The sequence below is a fragment of the Oryzias latipes genome, chromosome 11, assembly GCF_053564925.1.
Source record: "Oryzias latipes strain Hd-rR chromosome 11, Olatipes_Hd-rR_3.1".
Lineage (NCBI taxonomy): Eukaryota > Metazoa > Chordata > Actinopteri > Beloniformes > Adrianichthyidae > Oryzias > Oryzias latipes.
Genome location: NC_136247.1, coordinates 2995332 through 3017978, shown reverse-complemented (window position 1 = coordinate 3017978; position 22647 = coordinate 2995332). Strand labels below are relative to the sequence as shown.

At 46.5% G+C, this 22647-nt stretch overlaps 2 protein-coding genes across 2 annotated transcripts in view; one reads left to right on the top strand and one right to left on the bottom strand.

Moving 5' to 3' along the window:
• The window catches only part of hpca (hippocalcin), a 43339-nt gene extending 39527 nt beyond the window's left edge, over positions 1 to 3812 (top strand). Inside the window, exon 5 of the mRNA XM_004086566.5 lies at positions 1973 to 3812. Within this exon, the coding sequence (XP_004086614.1) occupies positions 1973 to 2070 (98 nt within the window). The 3' untranslated portion in view covers positions 2071 to 3812. The remainder of the gene's footprint in view (positions 1 to 1972) is intronic.
• A 161-nt stretch (positions 3813 to 3973) lies between these two features.
• On the bottom strand, positions 3974 to 16904 carry LOC101173922 (uncharacterized). The gene is made up of 6 exons (XM_011473207.4): positions 16767 to 16904; positions 16174 to 16370; positions 15515 to 15574; positions 10453 to 10644; positions 5711 to 5857; positions 3974 to 5600 (listed from the first exon to the last, which is right to left on the bottom strand). The coding sequence occupies exons 1-6, from the start codon at positions 16777 to 16779 to the stop codon at positions 4983 to 4985; spliced, it is 1227 nt and encodes a 408-aa protein (XP_011471509.2). The 5' UTR covers positions 16780 to 16904; the 3' UTR covers positions 3974 to 4982.
• Between the last annotated feature and the right edge of the window lie 5743 nt (positions 16905 to 22647).

Here is a 22647-nt window from a genome sequence, read left to right as displayed (position 1 = left end):
GATGCATGGATGGATGGATGGATGCATGGATGATGGATGGATGGATGGATGGATGCATGGATGATGGATGGATGGATAGATGGATGGATGGATGCATGGATGAATGGATGGATGGATGGATGGATGGATGCATGCATGGATGATGGATGGATGGATGGATGGATGCATGGATGATGGATGGATGGATAGATGGATGGATGGATGCATGGATGAATGGATGGATGGATGCATGGATGATGGATGGATGGATAGATGGATGGATGGATGGATGGATGGATGCATGGATGGATGGATGGATGCATGGATGGATGGATGGATGGATGGATGGATGGATGGATGGATGCATGGATGCATGGATGATGGATGGATGGATGGATGCATGGATGATGGATGGATGGATGATGGATGGATGGATGGATGGATGGATGGATGGATGGATGGATGGATGGATGGATGGATGGATGGATGCATGGATGGATGGATGGATAGATGGATGGATGGATCGATGGATGGATGAATGGATGGATGGATGCATGGATGGATGGATGCATGGATGGATGGATGGATGGATGGATGGATGGATGGATGCATGGATGGATGGATGGATGCATGGATGGATGGATGGATGCATGGATGGATGAATGGATGGATGCATGCATGGATGATGGATGGATGGATGGATGGATGCATGGATGATGGATGGATGGATAGATGGATGGATGGATGGATGGATGGATAGATGGATGGATGGATGGATGGATGGATGGATGGATGCATGAATGGATGGATGGATGCATGGATGATGGATGGATGGATGGATGGATGGATGGATGGATGGATGGATGCATGGATGAATGGATGGATGGATGGATGGATGGATGGATGCATGGATGGATGGATGGATGCATGGATGATGGATGGATGGATGGATGGATGCATGGATGATGGATGGATGGATAGATGGATGGATGGATGGATGCATGGATGAATGGATGGATGGATGGATGGATGGATGCATGCATGGATGATGGATGGATGGATGGATGGATGCATGGATGATGGATGGATGGATAGATGGATGGATGGATGCATGGATGAATGGATGGATGGTTGCATGGATGATGGATGGATGGATAGATGGATGGATGGATGGATGGATGGATGGATGCATGGATGGATGGATGGATGCATGGATGGATGGATGGATGGATGGATGGATGGATGGATGCATGGATGCATGGATGATGGATGGATGGATGGATGGATGCATGGATGGTGGATGGACGGATGGATGGATGATGGATGGATGGATGGATGGATGGATGGATGGATGGATGGATGCATGGATGATGGATGGATGGATGGATGGAGGGAGGGAGGGAAGGATGGATGGATGGATGGATGGATGGATGCATGAATGGATGGATGCATGGATGGATGGTGGAACATCATTTGTTGAATCCATAGATGTTCCTTTCTTCATACTGTGCATCCTCTTATTCCCCCACCGCCAAGGACATCTGCCCCCTCCCCTTTGCCACCCCAGATAAAAGGCTCATGTGACATGTAACAGTGTTTGTTCACGAGCCTTGAAAGGGAAAGACTGCAGCACAAATGTGTGTCATCTTGTTTTCACGTCACCTCTGAACCAAGTGTGTCGGCACAGATGGTAGAGCCGCTGTGTGAGATTAACAGCATGAATTTATGGAGCCATTAAAGAGCGCGCTTCCTTTAAGCTGCTGGTGATGTCATCGCTCGCGGCTTCATATCGCCATCATCTATGGCTTCAATGAGCTATTTCTTAGCTCAACATCCACTTTTAGTTTGAAAATGCAACACGATCCAAAGCAAGAGCCTGAAGCAAGTGTGAAGGCGGCTTGTGGCAGTCAGACTTTCAGGGTATCAGCATGTCTGGAAACAATAACTGCACTTTTGGATTTCATTTCTCTTTTCTCATCTCATGTGTCTGCAGGCAAGTTATCCCTTGAAGAGTTTATCAAAGGTGCCAAAAGTGACCCCTCCATCGTCCGGCTACTCCAGTGTGACCCCAGCTCGGCCTCCCAGTTCTGAACACGCCCCTTTCCAAGCCTGATTTTTCTTGTCCTCCTCCTATCTGCGTGATGCTACTAAGTCACTCAAATCAATGCATGATGGTTCACATCTCTCATGTCATCTACTTTCTTGTTGTAGTTTTGTGGAGGTTCTAATAGGAATGAGGAAGACGTTTTGCTTTTACAAATGGAAGAGTGAAGGGACGTCCATGCACTTCTCAATCAGTCTGAAGAGGCGCTGACCTCCCGGACTTCTGTGTCCTCGTGTCACGAAGGTCGGATGTTTCTTCAGCTGGATGAACGGCTGCGGTTCTCCTCTAACACACATGGATATCTTGTATATACTGTAGGTCTGCGTGCATCCTACGATGAAGTTTCCGTCGCCGTCTTATCCTGCGTGGCATGTACTCTCTGGCATTCAAAAGCAGTATTATGTAGCTTCCTGGTGGGATACGGATGTGGGGGCAGGGTGAAGGAAGGGGCGGGGCTTCCATGGGATTTTACTGCTGTATAAAAAAGAAGGCCGAAGATCCCTTCAGGTTTTTTGAACTACTGGCATTTTCTTTTCATCAGAAAGCATTTTCTTTTTTGTACATATGATTTACTTGTTTTCATTCTTATTGTTGTGGTTTTTACATCGTCACATTCCAGTTTACATTACCCAGAGAGAGAAATGTTCTGCTCCGGGGTGGAGGAGACGGACTTTCAGAAGATGAAGGATTCTACGATGCATTTGATCAGCGACACCAGTCGTGGGTTTGGGTTTAGACTTCGCCTATGAGGTGCACTTGATCCGAATGTCGGTGTGTGTGTGTGTGCATGAGAACACAAAGTGTATGCTTGAGGCTAACTTTTACAGTATTCTGTTGATGTGTTTCTTAATTTGAAAGTATCACTTTATAATAGAAAAGTACAAGTAAGATAGTTGTAATCTGTCTCTATAATGCATGACCGTATAAAAATCAGACGCAGCGACTTTAATGACAGTTTACGCTCAGCTGCATCTCTGCAGCCCCTCTACATGTCCAACTTTAGGAGCAATGCCGTCCCTCTGTGCTTTTCCTCTGACACACAGAACTCACCAAGGGCTTTCTCAATCCTCCAAAGCTTTTATGGATAAATCTTTTTAAAAACAATCATTTTCATGGTAAACAAGCAAAAGTTGAATTGATAGAAATCAGTACAGACATTATCTGCAGCACCAATGTCAAGGAATCAAGATGATCTTTAATGGGAAATAAATGCACTCAGCAGGTGTTCAAGGTGAAATAAAACCCCTTCAAATCACTGGATGCAGCTCTGCCAGTCTGACCCTCCTCTGCTCTTTTTATTCTCCATGTGTTTCTTTATGTATAAATATTGTACCTCGGGGACTAAAACATGTAATTTCTTAAAGTAGAGTATCTGCATGTATGTGAGCAGCTGACTTTAGAGCTGTCCTGGAGCCGCTGCATTCATGCCACATTCAAATAAAGCGACACCAAACATTTGAGCTGGACCTTGGTAAGCAGCTGCAGCTCTGCTTTGGGTTTTCTGGAGTGTCACTGCCTTCTGCTGGTAGGAACCAAAACAACAGTTGTTACTCCTATTGTCAAACCTATTCTTACTCACTGCCTCTTGATGAACTGAACTGATCTTGTGTTCGAAAAATAAGTCTCCTTCTTCTTCCCTCAACATTTTTCTGTTGCATGAAAACCTCAGGTGAGGAGGCCATGTTTGTTCTGTTAGACCTGATATCAAAATATACCTGTGTTTCAAAAAGCTTTGTCATCATTCATCTTTTCCCTGAGAAGACAGGGGGCATGAAACACGGCTGTGCATGTTAGCAGCACACGGAAACCCATGGTTCCCGTCAGGCCTCGAGTCTCTGCTATGACCACGTCTACCAGAGACTACCAGAGACTGGACTCAAAACACCAATTAGGGTACAACGTTTATTTAAAAAAAAAAAAAAAAACTTGTTTCTTTTGCACTGAGGAGAAAATTCAACAGAATAAATCAGAAACGGTTGGATGAAAGGTTAAAGGAACTCTCTAAAACTGCACAACTGCCTGCTACTTAGTGAAATGCCTCTATGTGGGACAGGGCTCAAAACTATAAAAAGGAAATCACAGCTTTGTGTCGAATTGAAAGAAAACAAACAGAAAATCTTCACCATGTCTTAGAAACAGCGGAAGTCAGCCTTTTTTGTTTAAATCCTGAGAGATCATAGGAATAAAAGAAAACACCGGACTAACGTTTGCTTTAGTAAACTAAGGTACTTAATAGACGGGTCCCCGTCTAGGAAAACAAAAACAGAAAGAAGCATAAACTGATCTCCTTTTCCTCTTTGAATGGAACTACTTGATGATTAGCTCCTTAGTACAACCTTTCATTTACTAAATATGCCCAGCCATGTAGTAGAACCTACACATTTAGCAAGCTGTTCTGTTAAGTAGCTTAGCCTAGCATTCCAGCTAAAGTTAGCATGTGCAGGTAGTTTTCCCTTTTATGGAATAGCACAAGCTCAACCAAACATAGGTGACTGCATACGTCTGGTTTACTGAGGAAATTTGAACTGAAGTTAGCTGACTTTAGCTCTTTGCACCCAAACAAACATTTCTTTCAGGATTCATTAAAAGTGGTTGCGTCTTAACGCCTTAACTGAGACCGAGCGGCTCTGCAGTCACTAAACCTTTTGTGAAGTTGAATCATTACTCATCCTCACTTCAAAGAGTTTGACTTAAATCTTTTAAGTTAAAACATGAAAATAAAAACTGTTTAGCAGAAATATTAAAGCAGCAATAAACACAAGTGGGTTCATCCATACTTTGGCCTCAGAAGATCTATCCATTAAGTCCACAAAACATCTCCAGCCTGGAGACGCCAACATCTTCACATGTCGGTTGAGAATGAGCAAAGTATTCTGGAACATCTGGCGGGTCAATCAACCTAAATCCAGAAGCTGGACCGTTCTGGAGCGGCCCTCTGCAGGAGCTGGTCCTCCTCCGGTTCCCTTTGATTTGCGATCAGTCTTTCTGGTCTTTCTCCACGTGGCTGTTGCTGGGACTGCCTCTCGGACTGAGGAAGACTTCGATGATGATGTGGGAGGTGCCGTGGAGGAGGTCGGTGCTGTCGAGGAGGAGCGGTGGCCCGTCTTTGAGGTTCATCATGGGTTCCTTGAAGACCCATGTACGTCTTTGTAGGTTTTGGGGGGGTGCCAGGGCGAACCGAATAAGACTTTGCGGTCTTGTGGGGGGTCCCTGAACGATCCATATATAAATTTGCTTGTTTCTGGGGGGTTTCAGGACGATCGGTATAAGGTTTTATTGGTTTTTGGGGGGTTTCAGGAGGATCCATAAAAGACTTTATTGGTTTTTGGGGGGTTCCTAGATGCCCCATATAAGGCTTTGCTGGTTCTGTATGATTTCTTGAAGGTTCCGTGTTGGGCCTGGCAGTTTTATGGTGATTTCTACGATCAGTGAAAGGCTGTGCCAGTTCATTGTGGGTTCCTAAATGATCAGTGTAGTGGGAATGATAAACTTCCTGCAATGGCTTCACCACATTGCTCTAAACAGAAAAAAAACAGAAGTTAATAGAAGCTTGATGATCAATGACCAATCTTTGATAAAGAATATGACAGAAGCAGGCCAATGTGTGTTTGAGGCCTAAAGACTGACCGGTCTGATATGGGGAGGAGATTTCTTCCTCTTGGGGGAGCACAGCAGGCCCAGGAAGGAGGCGCAGGCGGCCGAGCATCGAGCAGAGAACACCAGCTGAACGACGCACATCACGATCAGGGGAACCCAAAGGATCAGCGTGGTACTCTGGACAGAAAAATGTGGCAAAGATGTTAAAACAATACCACAAAAAGGAAAAGCAAAAATGCCAGGATCATTTCCTTTTCCAAAGTTGCATTCTTACTTAAAAATTGCAACAGGAGTTTAGAGAGATCCGTCTCCATTTGTAGTCAAAGAGAACGGTCCGTTTCCACCTCCGTTTTTGTGTGAAAATCCTGATGGAAAGTCAACTACACATCTTTTTGTGGGTTACCTTTACTTGTAAAGTAAAATGTATTATTGCCAACATTTTCCTGTATTTTTGGTCTTTTTTTATTCTCCAAAAGGAGTAACCGGACTGTGCGGCTCTCACTATATTAAGAGAAGTCAGACATATGATCCCAGCATTAGAGCTTTCCTGCAAAGATTGCCTGATAGGAGCCAAGTTTTGAGTCTCTGTAAGTCTGCTCTGCTATCAACAGCTCAGCTTAAGCTGTGCTTGAAAGAAAGCTTTTGTCCTGGGAACAGCAAAATGTGTGTCTGCTGTGAAACTGAGGGGCCCTTACAATCCATCTCTAAAAGATGGGAAGAGAGCGCAGCCTGAGGTGGGTCGACAGGTCGGGATGGCAATTCTGCTATCAGCACATCTGCTGCTGAACGTGACCCGTCTGGTCTAAGAAGCTGGAACTTCTCATTTCCCATTCAGCAGCGCAATACCACAAAACATCTACCTTTAGTCCCATACCAAGAAACTTCTAATTTTAGTCCCAATACCACAAAACCTCTAATTTTAGTCCCAATACCACAAAACCTCTAATTTTAGTCCCAATACCACAAAACGTCTACCTTTAGTCCCATACCAAGAAACTTCTACCTTTAGTCCCAATACCACAAAACCTCTAATTTTAGTCCCAATGCCACAAAACCTCTAATTTTAGTCCCAATACCACAAAACGTCTACCTTTAGTCCCAATACCACAAAACCTCTAATTTTAGTCCCAATACCACAAAACTTCTACCTTTAGTCCCAATACCACAAAACCTCTAATTTTAGTCCCAATACCACAAAACTTCTACCTTTAGTCCCAATACCACAAAACCTCTACCTTTAGTCCTATACCAAGAAACTTCTACCTTTAGTCCCAATACCACAAAACTTCTACCTGTAATCCCAATACCACAAAAGCTCTAACTTTAGTCCCAATACCAGAAAACTTCTAACTTTAGTCCCAATAACAGAAAACCCGCTGAAAACCCTCCCCAGGGAGGCGTCCAGGAGGCATCTGGACCAGATGCCTAAGCCACCTCAACTGGCTCCTTTTGATGTAAGGAGAAGCAGTTCTACTCCGAGCTTTCAATGGTTCACCGAGCTTCTCACCCCATCTCTAAGGGAGTGCCCAGACACCCTCCGGAGGAAGCTTATTTTAGCCGCTTGTAGCTGGGACCTCATTCTTTCTGTGACCATAGGTGAGTATTGGAACAAAGATCGACCGGTAAATTTGGAGCTCTGCTTTTTGGCTCAGCTCTCCCTTTACCACAATGGACTGGTACAGCGACCGCATACTTACGGACGCTGCTCCGCCAATTTCACGCTCCGGTCTTTCCTCACTCATGAACAAGATATTTCAACTCCTCCACCTGGGGCAGGGAGACTCCACCCACCCAGAGATGGCAAACTACCTTTCTCTCCTCCAGAACCATGGCATCAGATTTAGCGGTGCTGACCCTCATCCCAACCGCTTCACACTCTGCTGCAAACCACCCCAATGCACGATGGAGGTTCTGGCTCGATGAAACCAACAAGACAACATAATCTGCAAAGAGCATAGAGGAAATCCTGTGGTCCCACAAATCAGACCCCCTCCGGGCCCTGGCTACACCTAGAAACTCTGTCCATAAAAACTATGAACAAAACCGGTGATAAAGGGCATGCCAAAGTCCAACATGCACCAGGAGCATGTATGATTCTATAAAATGCAGTTAAAAGGAACAAACAGACCCCTACATTCTTCTTAATAAAATTCTTTCCGCTCATTCATGAATCGAGAGTGAAAATCTGGATGTACGGTGACAACCTACGAGCCCAGACCACAAACCAGAAAAAGTCACCAGCTGGGGGCGCTGTTGAGCAGAAGGAACCCAAGCCCACGGAATAAAAAGGGTAAAAGAATTAAGGATGTCTCAAGGTTGTAAAACATTTTAAAAACAGTTTTAAAAAATGTTAAATATGTTCGAAACTGATCCAGGTTGGTCACCGTTTTTATTGTATTTCCTTCTTTTATCTTTTAACACTAAAACAGAGCACTTCGTTAAAGCATCAAGTAAAAATAGTCCCAACTATAAACTAGAAAAAATGGTGTAATTAGTCATGTGACAAAGTTTGGTGACTGTAGCGTGAGTTCCTTTAGAACTATAGGCCTTTTTGACTAATTATGTATCTTTGTTGAAGTAAGACTGTAAAGTAATAATTAGTCATGTGAGAAAGTTTGGTGACTGATACTATAGGATCTTCTGAACTACAAAACATTTGTGATCAGATGTGATTCATCTCTCCACAAAAAACGCCTTTCTTCCATAATTGTTATTGTAGCATGAGTGTGATGATGGGTTGTTTGGACTAGATCACATCAATGTAACTATGTATTAGTTTTGGTTGTTTTTAAAAGATTGTGGATTTAATTTGTTGTTGTTTTTTTAAAATCACCTTTTCCGGGAGCCTGCACTTTGCAGTGGTCTCACTGCAGTCTCTCTGTCAGCAGCAGGAGAGCGCCATTTTTATTAAAAAAGATAAAAACCTGATCTTTTTTCTGGTAAAATGCTTTTTTTGTAGGTCGTTTGCGCCAAGACATCCCAGAGACAAATAAATACGACAGTTTGAAGTTGCATCTTTCCCCCACCAGCAGCCGCTGCAGTCTTTCGGTGCCCTTACTTTCTGCATTGGTATATTCTGTCCTTCCTAGAAAAACTGTCATTTAAAAACACAAATGGGGCATTTGCTTTAGTCCTGAGTCTGCACGCTCTGGCTCTACTCAAATTTAAGGCGCTTCCACAGGGAGCTGTCCAGCGCTGAGGCTTCTTTTTAGGTTCTTGTGTCCTTTGCCTGCAGTTCTAAACAAGGTCGGGGTTTACGGACAGTGATGGGAGAACCTGGACTCAGCAGCTCACAGCAGTAGGTAATCTTCCTGCTTCATTACTATGGCCCCGCCCACATTGAGGCCGTGCTCTAGTGTAGTGGAAAAACCAAAAGCACTGAGCCGAGTAACAGCGAGTAGAAACAGCAAATGGGAATGTGATTATATTGTATTTTGTTTCAACGTAAATACCGGGTTATGGAGCCCACCTAATTACAAGCCACACCCTCCCAATTTAATGAGGATTTAACACTTTTTACATACATGTTGTGGCAATTCAATTGGCACGTCACTGAGACCACAGTAGTCTCAGAGAGAGGAGTAAATAGTGGTTTAGCCTATTTATTTGAACACACCCACACCTGCCAAACAGCATGGACCTCACTTCAGCAACCAGCTCCCTCACTCATGTTGTGGAAATTCACACTCAGATTCCCCACTTCCCATGAGTCTTAGGGGTTTAAGGCGGGGCTAACCCCTGTTTTGCCACACTGTGTTGTAGATTGAGGATGTATATGTGCTAAAACCACGTGTGTGTTTAAGAAGTAGCAGGGAGCTGCAGCGGAACACAAGAGCAGCTCTCCCCTCCTTCCGGCCGTAACACGGCAGCAATGTGGAAATAACAGGGCTTGTTGAAAAAACATAACCAGTAAAAGAGAGCAGCAGTGACTTATGAGCGCATGCGGCACGCGCCCTACGCGGCTCTGCGCGGCGCGCGTTGTATCGAGAAGTTTCCCTCCACAACTGTGAAGGAAACTTCTGGCACGCAGCAGACCGGCTTTTCCAAACCCGTTGGTGATGGTGGATTTTTTTCCACACTGCTTTTAACGATTGCTTGTCGTCTAACAACTGAAGTGAGGCATGTCAAATAAGTGTGTAATAATTCACATCAAAGGGGAATCGGACTTGAAATATCGCATTGGGCAACTATACATTAGGACTTAAACACTGTCCATATTACCTAACCTGACAGAATCAAATGTAAAAGGATTTATGCTAAAGTAACAAGCAAACATATGTTTTCAATGAAACTGTAATTGTTACTTTAAAAAGTTATAATAAATAAAATATGAGTTATTTAACATTAAGGAGTAGTTACGTTTATTTTTCATTACATTTAGTTACACGTATAAGTTATATTTGGCCCTTTGAGGACAGACACTATGCTGATGTGGCCCTCAGTGAAAATGAGTTGGACCCCCCTGCTTTAGATGGTCACACGCCGCCTAAGAGCCATTTTAATCCTGCTGCCTTTCAGTCACGGAATTCAGACGTCTGTTCTGAAAATGACACATTTGTGTAGTTTTAGAGTATTTTTCAGAAAACATTATTGATAACTACGGTGTAACTGTGGATCCAAGGCATTGAGACTTGAAAAGAGATAGTCAGAATTACATTTTTAGCCTTGCAAATCCATCTGACTGCCCTGAATGAACAATGCAATCAAGGTTAAAGAGACTGGGCTGTTGCAGCTGGCTTCCCCTCAGCATCCGGACAAAGCCGTGTACTCACGTAAATCCGTGTGGGGTCGAACGGACACTCGTTGGTGACGCTGGAGTAGCCGATGGCATCGGGGAAGCGGCAGTGAGTCAGGAGGCTCCGCCCATTGTTCACGATGGCCCTCACCACAGATATGAAGAGGCCGATGGCCGATGCCACCGACATGACCGCCGACACCAGACCAAACGAGAGGAGAGACCAGGTCTGCAGAGTGAATGAAGACAGCGTCTGGTCACGGCATTGGTCCAGATTCTACGATGAACAAACGGCATCAGATGTCCGTCTCTTCAAAGCAAAAAGACGATTAGAAAAACTGCACCCGCTTGTTTTCTGAGCCGACTCACCAGATTCACATTGGTTTGTCAACAGTCAACCTAACTTTAGAGAAAGGAATGTGCACTGAAACATGAAGGCATGAAATGAGAAATATCAGAGGGTAACAAGACAGTTGGAGGCTGACTCCACTCTCAGCCAAGTTAGAAAACGGCGCCTGGTCGGGGGGGGGGGGGGGGGGGGGGGGGGGGTTCGCCTGCGTCCGGGGCTGGGCCCCCGTCATCTCTGGTCCCGGGGTTGGGGGGGGGGGTTTGGTGCCGTCCTGGTTGGCCTGCGCAGTGTGGGCTGACCATGGGCTGCGCCAGCCTGCCTCTGGGGTTGGGTGCGGTGCCAAGCATGACGTGGAACTTGCATCATTTGAATAATCACGAAATTCAACTTCACTACCTCGTTTCAAACTCTAGGGGGCAGCACACAGACTATTACCGTAAATTGCGGACTATAAGCCGCTACTTTTTTCCTGCGCTTACAGCCCTGCGGCTTATTCAGTGACGCGGCTAATTTATGGATTTACTTGGCAGCCGCCTTGGACGTACTTTTGATCTTGTAGGTGGAGTTGAATGCGTAATCCAACTCCAAGCAGCAAGCCAATTATTTATCTACACACCTCTAAGTGCCAAACAGCATGGACTTGACTTTAGGTCATAGACACTTCAGTCATGGTTCAACAAAACGAAACACGCATGCCCAGCCGCATCCCAGAATCCTTTGGTGCCTTTAGACCCAACGTGCACGTGATCGCCATTACAGTATGATGCAGCTTTCAAGTTAAAAGTAATCGTTAAAAACAGCGTGAAAAAATCCACCATCACCAACGGTGGTGGTTTGGAAAAGCCGGTCAGCTGCTGACGGAGAGAACAGCGCATGCTCAGGAGTGCATTTACCTCTGAGTCATAGTGACACTAGCCCATCTATTAGCAGCTCCGTAATATACGAGATGATCTTTTAAACATGCTTATATTATTGTTATGGTTATTATGAAGCGCCTGTTCGCTCATTTTATTTTTAATCTGTGTGGTCAGTGCTCTTTAGAGGCAGAACGAAGCCGGAAGAACGATTAGGTGAAGGCTGACAGGCGCTAACAACATTTAGCCTGGATGAACATGAATCCATGCGGGAAAAGCTGCCATCTGCATCTTGGCTGCACGTAAATATGTGGGAATAACAGCAGCCTTTATTTTGTCGGGACACGACTGGAAACACAAATCCACGTGATTGTTTGAACAGTTTCTAAGGACTGAGCGGAATTTTGCTTTGAAAAGCTCACACTGACCCCAGGGCTCCAGACTGCGACCATTTGGTCGCATTTTGCGACCAAAATTTGAGAGTGTGCGACTGAATTTTACATCCAGTCGCACATGTGCTACCAGTAAATTTGCCTCCCCCACCTTCCGTATTTTTTATACATTAAACGTGAAAGGGGCACGTCAATGATCTATGAAATGAGCAATGAAATCATCAATGAGACGCGAGCACACACGCATGCAGACAGACGCACACACTCGCGCGTCATTGAGTTATGCCTGAGGCGGCCAATGAGTGTGAGAAGAATAGGGAAAGTCACTGCAAGTGGCTAAAATATGTGGAGGGGGCGGGGCCTAGAGATAATCGAGCGCGCGTAAACATCTGTGGGAAGGAAACGGAGACAAATATCATCACAACCTGATATGTGCGTCTGAGCTATGAGCAAGAGAACTATTGATTCGTTCTTCCGACCTGCGGCTGGTGTACCAGTGCCAGAGTGTACAGCAGGGGTCTCAAACTCGCGAAGCAAACCACGGCTCTCATGCACGGCTGTGTTACGGCAGCACACCCGCGGGAGATGGTCAGCTGAGGAGAATAAATGTCCCACACGTTCGTGCGTGACAGCTGACGGGGCTCTAGCAGTAAACACGTGTGAGCGACAACACGATTTAAAACAGGCGGGGAAAATGCAACGATAGATGTGTTTAAGATGAACCGGCACCCTGGGGGGGGCATGAAGGCGAAGCTGCAGCGAGACTGAAGGAGAGCAGGAATTAGGAGTTTCAATTTAGTTTTAATATTCTTCTCCCCCTTAGTGTGATCTGAGTTATTATATATTTTATGATTATTTTAATGTCTTGTAATGCATGTAGCCTTTTTTTATTCAGTTGGTATTTTAAATGATTTTAATTGATCAGTGTACTACAAAAACCCATAAGGACACATGTCCCATAATGCATTGTTTTGTAGTCTGTAGGGCAGCTTTCAGTCAGTTCAGTACTAAATTTCCAGCTGCGTTTGCTCAGGTTGGGGTCTTGCTTCCGCCCCTTTCTGGTGATATTTTGGTTTTGATTGACAGGTGATGTTGGAGCAAAAACAAAAATATGTCTCACACCAGGTGATCTGTGCAGCGTTGCGTCCATCTGGATGATCTCAAATTATTGTGCATCTTGGCTGCACCTATTTGGTGTCACCAACATGAATTTCCATCCCCTAATGTTTACATACATTTAAGTATTGTTTGAAACTGTGAAATGACCGAAAGGTTCCTACGGTAATCACTTTGTTACTAAAAAAATGTTTTTATTCCAAATGTATGGTATTTTGTTTGCCATTTGTACTGTCATGACAGCGATGCTGCTGTCAGTTTACCTTGTTGTTGCATCTTCAAAAGTGCAGAATAAAATGTGACACTGAATTAGAAACAGCGCATTGTAATTTCTGCATCTATTATCAAAGTATTTATTCGTTATACAGTGGAAATTAGTAGATTTGATTAGAATGTTGATTTACGGTATGCGCCCCTAAAAATTCTGGTTGTGCCCCTAAAATTTTCAATGGGGGGCCACTGTGCTCCTAGTGAAAAAAGTTAGTCTGAAGCCCTGGCCCCACAGCCTCCGTGTGAGATGGAGACATGTTCTGCTGCGGGACAACATCAGCTGTGGGACAGATGGCAGTCTGAAGGCTCCCACACGTAACAACGCATCCTCTCTCGCCCCTCATCCACAAAACGTACAGTATTAATTCCGATTGCTCTGCACAGACACGATTCGCTCCGTCCACCGGCAGCCGCGCGCAGCGACCAGGCGCCGCACAGAGGCGCGCGTATCGCGCTGAGGCGCGCGCTTTTCAGTCGCCGCTGCTTTAATTTACTGGAGTGTTCTTTTAACCAGCCCCGTTACCACCATAATGCTGCCGCGACCCAAGCGGAAGGAGAGCTGCTCTCCCGTTCGCCCCTCCCACCACCGCTGCTTATGGCTCATTCTTTAAACACTGACAACAGTGTAGCGAGCCGGGGGTTAGCCCTGCCTTAAGCCTCTAAGACTCATGGGAAATGGGGAATCGCAGATGTAAATTTCCTCATCATAACTGAGGGATGTAATGTTGATTATATGGTAACTGTTTGTAATTTTATGTATGATACCTAGATTGTCAATAAGTAAAAAAAAAAAAAGAACATAACTGAGGAACTTGTGAACAGGACTGACGTGCATGCTGTTTGTCAGATGTGGGTATCTTCAAAATACATGAGCTGACATTATGCTGACTCCTCCCACAATACAGGACATGCTTTGACAGTCTGGCCGTGTTGCTGATTGCATGTGACTTGTGCACTGATGCGGCTTATGTATGTAGGAAGGAAGCTCAACATGTGTAAATGAGTGGCTGCGGCTTGTAATCGGGTGCGCTCTATAACCCGGAATTTACGGTATTTCAGGAATTGAACAAGTTTATTTGAAATTGTCCAGAATTTGCACGGATCAACGTTCAGCACTTTTAAAGCCCGGTTTGTGCAGGTGAACAGACGATACAAGTTGATTTACTCTTTAGTTTCCATTTTAGATGTAACATGACCAAGTCAAATAACTGACGGTTTGGAAATTTGATCAGGATTTCATGTTCTAAACCAGTGGTCCCCGACCGGTACCGGGCCGCGGGACACTTGGCACCGGTCCGCGGGAAATTTTGGCACCGGGTCGCACAAAAAGAAAAAATAATTTCCATTTTATTGTTTTTTTTCAAAAAAAACGTTTTATTTTGAAAAGTGACCGGATTCTCCCTGTTACATCCGTCACACTTAACGCACGTCAAAATCCCGACACCAAACGTCACGTGATACACACCTGGCGTTGCACCTCAACCCCACACCAGTCCGCGGTAAACGTGCCTTGCGTTGTACCGGTCCGCGGTGCCAAAAAGTTCGGGGATCACTGATCTAAACAACCCCGCTCCTTTTTGTACCCCCCCCCCCCCCCCCCCCCCCAGTCAAAGACAGCTTTTTCTCCCAAAATAAAAAAAAAAAAAGTTTTCATATTGGCCTTTTTGATTGACAGAAGGCGATTAAATGCCAACATTCTCTCCCTCATTTAACAAAGTGAACAGCAGGTTTGTTTGTCCTGCTCATGTTTGGAGAACGTCTGCTGGAATGCTGAACTAAATGCAACCCGTGTGTCTGCACGGCTGCATGCTCCGTCCATGCCTCAGTCACATCAGCAGGTGGAGGGGACCGCCGCTGAATTTGCCTCCCATGGTGACATGCTGTGACAGGGAGCAGGCGTGGCTGCTGCAGCTCTGGCTCCACCTCGTCAGGCTCGTCTGAGCAGCTGGGTGAGTAAACAGAGGCGGCGCAGACGGGAAAAAAACCACAGGCCATACCTGCTCTGCAGGCCTGCATTCAGCCGCACACCGCTCTGCATGCATGTGCGGAACATGACACACGCATGGAGCGGAAAACACATTCAGTCCTCACCTGTGAGAGCTCAGAAGTGATACTAACCAGGGATCTGCTCTTCTTGTTCTTTGACAGGACGATGGTCAGAATGCCCACAATGACGCCCTGCAGCAGATGAGCAACACTAAAGTCAAACAGGGTTCCTAGGTTTTCTGCATTCCTGGGTAACAAATGAACAAAATCAATCTTTCATTCTTGCAGCAGCTAACAAACAACCTTCCTGAAACTAAAAAAATGATTGTTTTAACAGCAGCATATGTTCTGAATCAGTGTTTTAGTCATTTTAACGTCGGCTTGTCATTTAATAATAAACAGGTTTGTGCGGAGGAGCAGCATGAAGCATGTTCCAAAGGGGCGGGGCATTGTCCATTTTCCCCATTTGTCACCTGATTCCTCTGAACACCTCAACAGCCAAATGTGCTAACATTTCAAAATAAAACGATAGAGATGCAGCTTTTCTGCAACACACCCAATCTTGCACATGTAACCACACCTTCATCTTCAGACTCGTCTGCTGATGGCAGCAGGTACTTTCAGAAACGACAGTCGTGGTAATGAAGGTTAGTAACTAAACACGCCCTTCCTACATGAAGACATGTGGGTCTTTGCTGCATTTCAACTGAGGAATGATTTGTTTGGACATCTATCACACTCCCCAATGGGTTAGGAACTCACTCCCTTCTCCCACATCCTCCTGAACTCACCACCATCCCTGAGGTGAGGGCCCCCACGTTGGAGATGGAGTACAGCATGGCCCGGGCCTGCCGGTGCTGGTTGATGTGCCTGAGGACCACGCCGTGCACCAGGGCCCCCAGCAGAAAGTTGACGTGTCCCACCATGATGGCGCCCAGCCCCATCTTCATCAGGGCCTGGGTTTCTTCCAGGCTGCCGCAACACAATCCTGGGGGGGGGACAGAGAGGGTTCAGAGGCATAAAGGGACGCACGCGGGTCAGACCCCCGCACACGTGCCGGTTGCGTTAATGATTGGCTGCTGAGCACACAGCTGCAGTGCAGGGCGACCCAGCAACAAGTGGGTCACAGCTGATGCCCCCAGCAACTGCCCTCCGTGGAGGAGCCCCCCTTCTCCTTCTGCCCCGCGCGGTCCTGCAGGGCGGGGGGGGGGGGGGGGGGGGGGGGGGGAGTCCCACTCCCAAATGCAGATGTGACATTTGTGGAAGCTGTTGGACAGGATCCGACACCATGTGAAACAGACCCAACCTTTCAGATCGCAAACACGCGGCTCCGTGCGCGCACGCGCACCCGTGGCGCGGAAGCAGAAGGAAGTGCGCTTTTTACCTGAACCGGCCATCTCCGTCCGGTCACCGTGCGACCCTCTGCGCGCCCCGGTGCGGCGTACGCGACACCTTCAACTGAACAACGCCCCCTCCGCCGGCCGGTCAGGTCCGGGGGCGCAAGACTCACGCCTCTGCTGAGGTCTCTTCAAAATAAAAGCACCGCTGGCTCATCACGCAAAAGCAGGGGGGTCATCCGGGGGAATGACCGCTCAGATGAGACATTTTTGCCACTGATTATTTTATCTGAATGTGTTCAACGTAAATAAATGTAGATACAGTGCTATAATGCTCTAAGAACTGCCTTACTATTATTTTTGTCTGGGATCTGAAAGTATGCTTTTGTTTTGAAGGTTGTCCCGCTAATGAGCGATGACCTCTAACAGCATTTTGTGTTTGGGAATTCGGAGGACATAACCACGCCCCTTTATTTGGAGTTCTTTCTTCCTCAAAAAATGTTTAATGACAGTATTCTAATTAACCTGGTGGTCTCGCTTTCAGGTGAACACTTGCATCACGTGACTGTCTCTAGTGTCATGTTCTGAAAGGTCTCAGCTCTGTTTTCTTCTCTTTCTTCCAAACTACGACCTAAACTGTTGTTTCAAACATTTGATGTCGTTCTGGATGCAGTCTCTTCATGGAGTTCTTCTTCACATTTGTGTTTTGATTTTAGTGTCAAGCACCAATTTAAAGGTGGCCAGCCCACATGGACCTACAAAGACACAAACAGTAGACAGACAGGTTTTCCATCATTTTATACAAAAGGTCTTACGGTGTTCCCAAGCTTTCAACAAAACAACTGCCATTTTAAACACATTAAACTCAAACAAATGTTTCAATCTGTCTTCATCTGACATATCAAACAAAAATAAACCAGAGAACAATTCACTTCTCAGATTGTGATAGATGAGACATTTAAACAAAGAATGGCCTTCATTTTCTATTTCATTCAGGTGACAGATGCTCCGAGCAGACACAGTTCTCCTCTGGGACAGAGTGGAATCGCCCCGTCTCTAAAGCTCCCCGTCTTCCTCAGAAAACTGATGTCACAGGTTCTGCTGACACACGGGGAGTTTGGTGTTTAAACATCAACATCTTCAGTGGTGGTTTGGTTGTACTGGGAATGCTGCCAACCTGGCCGACTTGTTTAGAAAGGTCATCAATGTAAACCTTGTGGCTGACACTCCTGCAGGTTTTAAGGCATTTCATAGACAACTAGACAATGAGCTGCTTCCTATCCTGCATTTTGTGCAGGTCCCTCCAGGTCTGGAGTCACGACTCGGGGGTCTAACCCTTATTGGCAAAACTGCAGGGTTTTATGGGGGCTTCTCTGCTGACACTGACATGAAACTGTCATGTGGAAAAATTATGGAACTGAGGAGAAAAGACCTGATGAAGTTCTATGAGGGTTTGTGTAAAACGCACTAAAGCGTTATGTGAGGCTTATATGCAAACACGAGTTTTCCTGGGATGTTCTGACACAAACATGTCTGCAGGACCAGCAGTGGGATCAAATGGATCACCCCAAACCATTTTCATGGACACCAGAATAACCAGCAGTCTGAGGGGCAAAGGAGGTTTTCCACTGTACCGAACTGTACCACTGTAAAGAATGAAAGTCCCTGCAGCCTGTAGCTCTGGACCCACATGCAGCTCTTTTATCCCTCCATTGTGGTTCTTTGGTTTTAAAGAAATGATTTGAATGAATGAATGAATGAATGAACGAATGAATGAATGAACGAATGAACGAATGAACGAATGAATGAATGAATGAATGAATGAATGAATGAATGAATGAACGAACGAATGAATGAATGAATGAATGAATGAACGAACGAATGAATGAATGAATGAATGAATGAATGAATGAATGAATGAACGAATGAATGAATGAATAATGTTTTTTTTTTGCTTTGATTATTTTGTTTTAATTAAAGAATTTTTGTCATTTACGTCTAGATTTTTGACATGTCAGATAACTAAGCTAAATTATATTAAAGGACTTAATAACCTGCTATCAGAGTGGTTCCTTTTTATTATTCTGCTGCATAACAGTGTCTAGTTGCTGTTCAGAGCCAAGTGTATCATAACATATACATGTCTGGATTTTCCCGCTCTGTTCTCATGTTTTTCTTTTTTTAATTAAAGAATGGAAATGAATGAAGGTGAACCAAAGGCTAGACATCTCATGAAGGTAGGTGAGGATGATGACAGGTGAGACACTGCTTCACCTGCCTCCCCTGACCGCACGTCCCTGGTTGAATAATACTTTAGTAAGGAACAAAAACCACCAACCCCGTCCCAAACCCGAACAAAGTCTGCCTGCCTAAAGTAAGTTTTGTCCAGAAAGTTAGAACAAAAATGGGGCTGGAAACCGCCCAATCTGGCAACACTGACTCTGCTCGCTAACATCGAGTCTCTTGACTTGCTGTTAACTGGAATATTCCATTGCTGCAGAGGGATGGGGGAGGACGAAACACTTTCACATGATCAGTCCTGTGCTATTTCAGTGATCGGGGTGGTTTCTTATCGTAGTTTAATAATAATGGGCATCAGTGGCGGTTCTACTCTAACTTACTACCTGGGTGAGTGACCCCCCCCCCTCTTCCCCCATTGCCTCCTGCACACACACAAATTGATGACATCCTCTTGTGTTTCCTATTTGTATTTGCCCATTTTACACCAAAAATGCATGAATTTTATAAACTAGTATAACAGGGGGGGTCAAACTTAGTTGCACAGTAAAATATCTATTGAACACAATCAAAGTTAAACTTTTAAAACTTAAAAACTTAACTTTCTGAATATAAATATGAATAAAACAGACAGGAATATTAATCCAGAACAGATCAAGTTTAACCTGAAATAACATAATATTTTTCACTACATAAAAATATATTCTGTCAAAATTGTACAAATACGAACATGCTGCAGAAAAAAAGAAAGCCTGGAAATATTAATAATTAGAAATAATAAATCAATCATGCCGTTTTCTTTGCTCTTTTGTCATTTTTTAGAGTTGGAGTTCTGCTTCATTTTTATCAATAAGTTCATTTCTGCTTGGTGTGTGACATTTTGTGTGTCTTTGTGAAACAGATCAGAGGGATTGGATTAAAAAAAACTGTTTTTGTGAATATAATTTTTAGATCTTATTAAACATTACAAACTAAATCATAGAACTCATCACTGGGATTTCTCCAAAAACATTTGGCATTTTCCTAATTTTGTGCAACACCAACAGTAAAAATCCTCCAAAAACCTTGGTATATCAATAAACAAATGATCAATTATTTATTCATGATCTCAAAAAATGTAGCTGTCTTACTCTCTGCATTACCTGCTGTCTTTGTGTCAAATACTGACACCAATTGAATGACAGGCAGACATCAAAAACACATTTGATGTGGAAAATGAAGACACGTCATCAAAATGTCTACAATAGTTTTTTTTTTTTTTTTTTTTTTTTTTTTTAACTTGTCCTGTCCAACAGCTAGGCAGACAGATGAGAGCTGAGGGCCTCTTGGGTTGGACATATTTTACTTTAACAAGAGGGGTTATTAATCTTCAGACAAACCAAAGGTATGTCTGAATAAACCCCTTTTGTAATTGAGGCCAAACTTTATTAATTTCAAACATGTCTGAAAATCTTTGGTGTTGGACCGGACGGAAAAGGAAAGAGGGGAAGAAGAGAGAGGGACGTTAGAGAGAGGGGGGTAGGGGGTGATAATAGGAGGGGAAGGGGGATAAGACCATGAAGCAGCATAAAGCAGCAAGTTTACTGGTTGTTAATCATTATGGTAAGGTTCAAATGTAAAAAAAAACAAAAAAAAGGGCGGAGCCTGTCCACACACACACTCAAATGTTATAAACACACCTGTTAGTTGCAAAAATGTCCACCTGTCGACATGTACACAAAACAGATAGTGTTCACACGCATACTTATGCCTTAAAACCAACTAGTGTGAAATATTTCAGTCATTCAGTCTGTTGAGCTAACACCTGTGCTCAGGTGAGTGTTTATGTTCTTCTAAAATGGATGGTGGAACGTGAAAAGAAGGAGGGAGAGTGCCCAGCCATCCCCACCCCAAGACCCCCACCGCACCAGCAGCGGCAGCCGGAATCCCCCCAACGCCACACGGGAACCGGCAGGGAACAACCGCCGCCCGGGCGACCAAGCCCGCCACCCAGGCCAGGGCCAGCAGGGCCGCCGCAAGGCCCCCAGAGCCAGAGAGCAGGGAGGCACGGAGGGAAAGAGGGCGCCGCCCCAGCCCAACCAGGAGAGCAGCCCCCCCGCCGCGCCGGGAGAACCCAACGCAGGGCCCCACCGGAGAAGGACGCCCACAGCCCCAGACGAGCACCCCACCACCACCCAGGAGTTCCGGGCATCCCCCCGCCCCAACCCCAGGTACGAGCCAGGACCCCCCAAGGGAGACCCACTCCGCACTCCAGGCAGCCATCCGCCCGGCCCACGGTTGGTCCAGGGAGGAGCGAGGCAGGGGCCCGCCGCCCCCGCCCAGAAGGGGGGAACCCCGGGGAAAAAAGAGGGCCCACAAGGGGTGTTGTAAATATGGCCCGACCAGGCTCGGCCACAGTTGGAAATTTGGCGGGGCCCAGCACTCAGGAGCAAGGACCAGAACCCACCCCCCAGGGACACGAACACCCCCGGCTCAGATGTAATGTGAACCCCCCCACCGCGCGGAGAGAGCACCGCCGGGCCCAGGAAGCCGGCACCCCGGGGACACAGCCGCCGTTGCAAAGGGGCCCGTACCCCCCACCAGGGAAGAGGCAGGGGACAGATGGTCCTAGGTCCCACCTTCCTTGCAAAATGTGTGTGCGTGTATGTGTGTTTGAGAGAGTGTGTGTGTGCATGTGTATGTGTTTATGTTGGGATGTATATATTGAGGGGGGAGGGGTGTGTGTACTAAGGGGGGTGCGGTTAAAATTGGCGGGTAGGGCACTAAGGGGACGTCTCCTGATTACTCACAGTGACGTCCCCTCACCCTCCCCACCAAGGGGCCCTAAATGTCTAAGGTGCGGTTAAAATTGGCGGGTAGGGTGCTAGGAGGACATCCGCTGCTTGCTGGCAGTGATGTCCAAGCACCCCCCCTACCAAGGGCCCTACATGTCTAAGGTGCAAATAAAACCGAAAGAGGGGGGGCCCACTCCATACGGCAACCACAGGAGGGGGGTCACTGCCTAGTAAACCCCCCCCCCAAGGCTCATCGCAGGCTAAGCCCCCCACCCCCTCACCCTATTATGAGGTTATATGAGGAAGGGGGTAAGTTGGGGACAGATGATAGACTGTCCCCCGGTGGTCAAACAGCCGTCCCCCGCCCCCCCCCCAGCAAGGGGGCCAGGCCCACCCAGCCCCGGGGCCCCACCCCCGGAGGCGCAGACACCCCAGGCCCAGCACCACCACCCCCACACAGAGAGAGGGGAGCCAGAAAGCGCCGGCCCCCCCCGGAGCAAGCCCAGGCCCCCACCCCCAAACGCCGGCCCTAGAAGAGCTCTGGTCAGGCCTCGACGGGACCGAGGCAGCCAACCGGCCGGGGAAACCGCCGATGGCCTCAGCGGAGACCCCGACCCGTCAACCCCCCCTGCCCCGTACCAATAGGGGCCCCCCCCCTCCCCCAGAATGCCCCCCCACAGGACAGGGCCGACAAGACCCCCACCCCACCCCACCCCCAGACCCCGCAGCCGAAGCGGATGACACCCAGAGCGACCGGGGGCCCCAAGAGGGTTGTCCCGTCCCGCCCCAGAGCCAGGGAAGGGCCGATCCCAGCCCCAGGTGTAGACGGGAAGCCCATCCAGCGCCGCTGGGCCCCCCCCCCCCCCCCCGAGCAGCGCCCCCCGCCAACCCCCCCCAGCACAGGCAAAGGGACCAC